Source organism: Pundamilia nyererei, unplaced genomic scaffold (assembly GCF_000239375.1).
Source record: "Pundamilia nyererei isolate P.nyererei 1_Seehausen unplaced genomic scaffold, PunNye1.0 scaffold00005, whole genome shotgun sequence".
Lineage (NCBI taxonomy): Eukaryota > Metazoa > Chordata > Actinopteri > Cichliformes > Cichlidae > Pundamilia > Pundamilia nyererei.
Genome location: NW_005187406.1, coordinates 5992785 through 5999648, shown reverse-complemented (window position 1 = coordinate 5999648; position 6864 = coordinate 5992785). Strand labels below are relative to the sequence as shown.

The window sequence follows — 6864 nt, the reverse complement described above, 5'->3', positions numbered from 1 at the left end:
ACTGTTTTATTAAATACAGCATCAAATATTAGTTTGTATTCTTTTTAAGCACATTAGCAGCTTCCAGCTTCACCTCTGTCCTACCTACCTGCTGACCAATTTATGCTAAGACACCGAACAATAGCAAGAATGTTTCTGGGCACTGATGTGCTTCTTTTCTTTCCTGTGTGCTCTAATATAATATAATACTATAAGAACTTGAAAACACAATGCAGGGTCTTTTGATTCCCCCCAGTTCGTTCAGCATAGCCCCCCTGCTTTTAATAAAACACAAACATGTAACATTGTTTCTTACATTACAGAATCAGTTCGTAACAACTTGCATATTACTTTTTTTTTTGGCCTTGAAATCAACAGCCAGAGCTTTTTTTTGTACATCACACTTTTTTAATTTTTGTATTTGTGTTTTTGAAAGATATATATATATATAAAAAACTTTTGACACTGACTCATTACTCAGTCCAAATCCCCTTGTAAAACATTGATATGTGGTACTTAATAAATAATAGTCCCTGGAAATCATTTTCAATCAGTTTATCCAAATGTGTTTTTTTAAATAGCCAATTAAAAAATTAAGTTACTTTAAAATGTTGGAGTAGTTCTTTGCTTAAATGTAAAAATAGTTTTAATTTGATGTGCTCCTGAACTAAAACAATGAATACTTGAAAACATCACCTTTAATTGTAATTTTTGAGCATTTTAGTGGCAGCTACCACAGTCCGCTGAGAGACAATAAAAATTTAATTCCAAATAAAAAGTAATGATTTTGTAGGACGGACCACATGGGCTGGCTCAGCACCATGGACATATCAGTGTCACAGAAACATTCAAATTACACTCCAGAAGAAGAACCTGAAGTGGGCCTTTGGGCCACAATTGAAACTATATAAACAATATTTTAAAAAAATGGAGAACAACAACAGGCCATTGGACTTGCATCGTCAAAGGATTAGCGACGAGTAGCTATGAAATAGCTCTTTCAGTACCTCAGTGAATACCATCAAAAACACAGGAACTTAACCCTCACTGTTTCATGCCCATGTGTTGACCAGTGTTAAAGAATCCAGGAGACTCACAGGCAGCTAATGACAACCACAGCTTAACGCCATCATGTCGTCATACTGCTTTAAAACCACATTCTCCTCATCGTCAAAATACAACAGACTCATAGACTGGAGCGTGTCCGGCACGCAGCAGGGCGCTTCCACCTCATCGCTAGTAACCTTGAGTGCGTGCATGATAGAACGCACTGTGGCGTGGTTGGTCGCCCTGATGCCTACCCCCAGCGGGAACGGACAGGAGCCCGTACAGTGATAGGCATTGTATCCACGGGGAGAGATGATCCAGCCCGACCAGCCGATCTCCTCGAAGTCAACAAACAGAGAAATGCGCTGGCAGTGCTGGGAGCTGTCGAGGGGCATGACACTGGAAGATGCACGAGGCCTTCTGCTGCGGTGCTCGGGGGCAGCCGGTTCAGGTTGGGCTTGTCCTGTGATGAGGGTAGGATAGAAAATTATGACCATTTTTACATTTCGATCACCTGCCTAATATTGAGTCAGTTAGTCTGCTACCAAAACAGCCACTAGACCCCTGAAGGTGTGCTGTGGTATCAGCACCAACATGTTAGCAACAGATCCTTTTAAGTCCTGTGAGCATGGAGGTGTGGCCTCCATGGTTTAGACTAGTTTGTCCAGCACACCCCAGACACACGATTGGATTCATATCTGGGGAATTTTGAGGTCAAACTTGTTGTTGTGCTCCTCAAACCATTCCTGATCCGTTATTGCTTTGACGCAGCTGAAAGAAACCAGAGCAATCAGGGAATATTGTTTCCATGAAAGGGTGTACATGGTCTCCAGCAATTCTTAAGTAGGTGGGACATGTCAAGGTAACATCCACATAGATGGCAGAAACAAAGGCTTCCTAGCAGAACAAAACATCACATTGCCTATGCTGGGTTGCCTTCTTCCCATAGAGCATAGGGTTCCCTGGGTAAGAGTCACACGCACCCTGCCATCCAAGTGATGTAAAAAAAAAACGTAATTCATCAGACCGGGCCACCTTCTTCCATTCACCATAGTCCAGTTCTGATGCTTGCATGCCCATTGTTGGTGCTTTTGACGGTGGACAGGGGTCAGCATGGCATGTGTATTCTGACAAAACCAGCATTAAATTTTTCAGCAATTTGAGCTACAGTGGCTCATGTGTTGGATCAACCACACCGTCTAACCTTCACTCCCCATGTGCATCAGTGAGCCTTCATCTCTCACGACCCTGTCGCTGGTTCCTTCTTTGGACCACTTTTAATAGATACTGACCACTGCAGAAAACAAAACTGCTGAGGATTAGACCCGGTCGTCTAACGATCACCATTTACTCGTCCTCAAACTCACTCAAATCTCACTTTGGCATTTAAATGACATAATGCTAGAACTTTACTCATTGATAAAAACTAAGCCGTATTATGTATAACGTACTGTAACTGCATTAAAATGGATCCACATGAACAGCACACAGTCAAGAGACGGGTTAAGTGAACAAACTGTATTGATCGGTCAACTGGTGCTAAGCAGACTAGCATGAGATGTGTAGATGCCTCACTTTTTTTCTTTCATGGTGATCATCTGCCCTGAGACTTGATTAGCCCAAGTCTAAAAGACAAAAACAAACGAAAAACCCCCACCAAGCATGAAACCAAAGCCCAGATGAGTTGCAGGAGTCCAAATATTCCACTTGCAATTTGCTTAGAGTTTCTTATTAAGTTAAAAATGGCAAAATCATCTTGCCTGCCTAAATCAATCACTGTTATAACAGAGGAAAGGTCACACTGTGCAACATGCCCACATCTCTCTCACCACCTTACCAAAGTATGACTGGTTTGATGCTCCTGTCTGTTTGTCGTGTGAGAATATGACCAGGTAGGCGCTTGTGTCTGTCAGCTCTACATTCTGTTTAGATGAATGCAACACCGACTCCAGCCAGTTACCGGAAGAAAGTGTAGTCACCACCAGGATGCCGTTGTCCTCCTGACTGTTCTGGATCCACTTGGATACCTGACATTTAAAACAAGCATGACATCATCCCTCCAATCTAACACAAACCATGATCGTCATCATTATGAGACGTTTTTATTTGGAATTCATCATCTGACTTTTGAAATAATGACCAATGATTTAACTTAAAAGGAATTATTTTCTCACAACAAGCCTCAAACATTCATTTTAAACAAAGAAAATGAAGTTATGGATTTTTTTTTTTTTTTACTATTTGAGTGACATTGAAGACTTCCCATCCTTGTGTGTATAGTGGAACCAATCTGGAGGTGATGAGGTTTCCTCGCCACGGCTTCACAAGGTTCTCCAGCACCTCATACAGAGCCACCTGGAGACAAAAAAAGAGAGGAAAAAACCCCACCACCAACAAACAAACAGAAACTATCACTATTTGTTTTCAAAAACGTCAGAATCCCTGTTAAAGGCCCACGATTATCAAATGCTGCAGACAAAGAAACCGGGCGAGTACACTTAGTAGTTAGTGCGCCAAAATATTGCCACAATGTTTCCTGTACAATATAAGAAAAAAGTGAAAATGATTTGTCTTTAAAAGCAAGCAAACAAGAAGCATTTACTTTGTAGAAATGAGGCGTGTGAAAGCTTCCGGGATAAAACTTCCTTTTCTTTCGGAACCAGCGGAACTGCGCTTTGATCATTCTCTCATCTCTGCCGAAAGATGACAAGTTGAAGAAGTGAAAACTCTCTCCAGGTTGTCCTGCAGACGACAAAACAATATAAAAATATTTAGAGAAATGATGAAACCATACACTGGAAAAGCGCAGGCTTTTAAACAGACACATAGCCGTGCGCGATTGCGTCTTTACGCACTTATACGCATACTACTTCTTATTTTTGTGCGCCCTAGATGCAAACTCATTGGAAGATATTCTCGCGGAACAGCCGCTACTGTTGCTTCTCACCTTTATCGCTGAAACTCCGCACCGTGTTTCCTTCCAGAATGTCCGTCTGGCTTTTCGGGGTCCCATCCGTGACAGAAACCACGTTAAAAAGATCCAGCATGAACTGAGGAGCCTTCTTCTGAGGAGCCACCGCTGGTCTGGGGATATCCTTAAGATAGAAGAGACGATCCAGCTTCTGCCTGGCCATTTTCGTCGCGCCCAAACCGTCCTGCGGGATCGCCAGCGGGGTGACGCATCTTAGCAGCAGGAGAGCGAGGAGGCAGAGGCGCGGAGCTCGTGCCGTCATCTCCAGACTGGACTGAGCTCTACACCTGTGTGAGGGTAGGTAATAAATGAGGGGGTGCCCTTGTATTTAGCAAACAGTAAGAGGTGATTGGACCATGACTGATGACAAAACACAAAAAAACAAATACACAAAAGTATGGGTGGAATCAAGCAGAGATCCAGCTGTAAAGAAAAATAAACACACCACTAATTTGTCCGGCTTACTGTAGTTTACAAGACGCTCCTGTTCATTTGAAAAGTTAATTCAGACATGCTGTAATGCACGTTTTACGACAGATTGACCGCATGTGTTAAAAGACGTTCAAATGTATTGAAGAGAATAACTTTCACGTATTTAGTATTACACCACTCGCCCTTCGGTGCCACCGTTTTATTCGCTGGACCAAATAAAATTATCCGATCATGATGTCTTGTCACCTTTGTCCCACGTCATGCGTTATCAGTATGAGGCCAGTCGCTGGAGAGCAAACGAACAACCGAGCCGTGACGCAAATGAAGCGCGTTTTCAAAAGCTGCCTGTTAACGCGGACGTTTTCACAAAAAACTCTGCCAGTGTTTGGACAGTGACTCAGAGTTAACAGCGTGACGTGTTTATTCCTCAATTAGGGCGAATCCCCGCTGACCTCTGATCAATCAAGTACAACAAAAGGGATCAAACTCTCGGGTTCGTCACGCTGATCGATGGCTCAATCTCCTCTCCCGTTGTTAATCAAATCTACGACCATTACACGGGAATGATGATCCCCCTCATTACTCACATTTAAGACCATGAAAGAAAACGTATCACTGAGTAGCCACCCAGTCAGATAAGCCTGAAAACAGACAAAAGCAAAAAAAGCAAAAAGCCAGGCAACAAAGAGGATCAAATGATTGGATTTACTAAAACAAGACTTGGATTTAACTCAACTGCTTTGACTTCTTTTTAAACTGCTTTCTATAAAAAGGCAAAATTCATGTTTGGATATACAACCTTGTTTCCAAAGGGCTAGACAGGTGTGTAAAAGCCTGAATGCAATAAACATAACTGAAAAGCTGTAGATTGCATAACTAGTTAGTTTCATTACTAGCTTGGAGATGGCAGCACTGACAAAAAAAATTGAGGTGAAAGAGGAAATATATATACATCAGAGGGTTAGAGCGGCAAGGTTGAGATGGTTTGGACATGTGTAGAGGAGGGTTAGTCACATATTGGACAAGGGATGCTGAATATTGAGCTGCCAGGCAGGAGGAAAAGAGGAAGATCTGAGAGAATATTTGTGGATGTAGTGAAGGAGGATATGGAGAGGGCTGGTGTGACAGAAAAGAATGCTAGGGTGAGATGGAGGCAGATGATCTTCTGTGGCGAGCCCTGAAGGGAGCTGGATAGTATTAAAAGAGCCTCCCAGAGAAGCTCAATCTTTCAGAATGTAAGGTAGGGTGGTGTAATAGGAGCAATGGCTGTAATCTTAAAATTTCAAAGAAAGGTCAAGGTCAAGTTTATTTATATAGCACATTTCAAACAGCCGATGCTGCACAAAGTGCTTAAAAATATAAAAATGGCATTAAGAAGCAACAATGTAATCCAGTAATAACAATATAAAACAATAATAGGACAATGAAAGAATTAAAACAATAACTAAAACTATTTCCAATAAGACCAAAATGCTTGCGCCATAGTGTGTCAAAAGCCAGGGCATAAAAATGTGTCTTTAGTAATGATTTAAATTGCTCAAGTGTTTGTGCAGATCTAATATTTAGGGGGAGACTATTCCAAAGTCTGGGACCTGCCACAGAGAAGGATCTATCACCACGAGATTTGAGATAAGTCCGTGGGATGGACTGCATTAATTTTGGGCTACACGTCATGGTTTTTCCTGGAGCATAAGCAGAGAGGAGCTCAGACAGGTAAGGAGGAGCTCGGGCGTTAAGTGACTTAAAAACAAAAAATAAAAGTTTAAATTGGATCCCATAAGAGACAGGAAGCCAGTGTAAAGAAGCCAAAACTGGGGTTATATGCTCTCTCCGTTTGGTACCAGTTAGCAGGCGAGCAGCTGCATTTTGAACCATCTGAAGACGATGGATGGAGGCCTGATCTAGACCATAATACAATGAATTGCAGTAGTCTAATCTGCCAGTAAGGAAAAGGTTAATAACACGTTCAAAGACGTTAGCCGGGAGGTATGTCTTTACCTTGGCTAGCTGTCTTAACTGAAAGAAGCAGGACTGAACTTCTGCACTTACCTGCTTATTCAATTTAAAAGAACCATCAAAGTAGACACCGAGGTTTTTTATGCCAACCACTGTTTGTCATCGTCAAGGCAGCGTAATAAGAGCTGGGGATGGTCTGACCCTGCTTTTAAAGGTAGATAAACTTGCAAATCATCAGCAAAACATTGAAATGAAATGCTGTACCGCGAGAAGATGGAGCCCAATGGCAACAGATAGAGTGCGAACAGGGCAGGACCCAAAATAGAGCCTTGAGGTACACTGTATTTAAGAGGGGCTATTTTGGAGTTGTGGGGGCCCGTATTGACATGAAAAGACCTTTCTGACAAGTAGGACCAAAACCACTGTAGGGCAGATCCTTTTAGGCCAGCATGAAATTCTAGCCGTGATAACAGGATGTC

The 6864-nt window shown here is 42.2% G+C and overlaps 1 protein-coding gene across 2 annotated transcripts in view; it reads right to left on the bottom strand.

The window, feature by feature from the left end:
- Positions 1–585: 585 nt before the first annotated feature.
- The window catches only part of LOC102205093 (bone morphogenetic protein 2-A-like), a 9559-nt gene continuing 3280 nt past the window's right edge, over positions 586–6864 (bottom strand). The window contains exons 2-6 of one of the 2 annotated variants that reach the window (XM_005721869.1): positions 3974–4284; positions 3629–3768; positions 3265–3381; positions 2864–3053; positions 586–1489 (exon numbers count right to left, since the gene is read on the bottom strand). In XM_005721869.1, the coding sequence (XP_005721926.1) occupies positions 1083–1489; positions 2864–3053; positions 3265–3381; positions 3629–3768; positions 3974–4259 (1140 nt within the window). In that variant the 5' untranslated portion in view covers positions 4260–4284 and the 3' untranslated portion in view covers positions 586–1082. Of the gene's footprint in view, positions 1490–2600; positions 2652–2863; positions 3054–3264; positions 3382–3628; positions 3769–3973; positions 4285–6864 lie in introns of those variants that run through there. The other variant, XM_005721870.1, reaches the window with a different exon arrangement.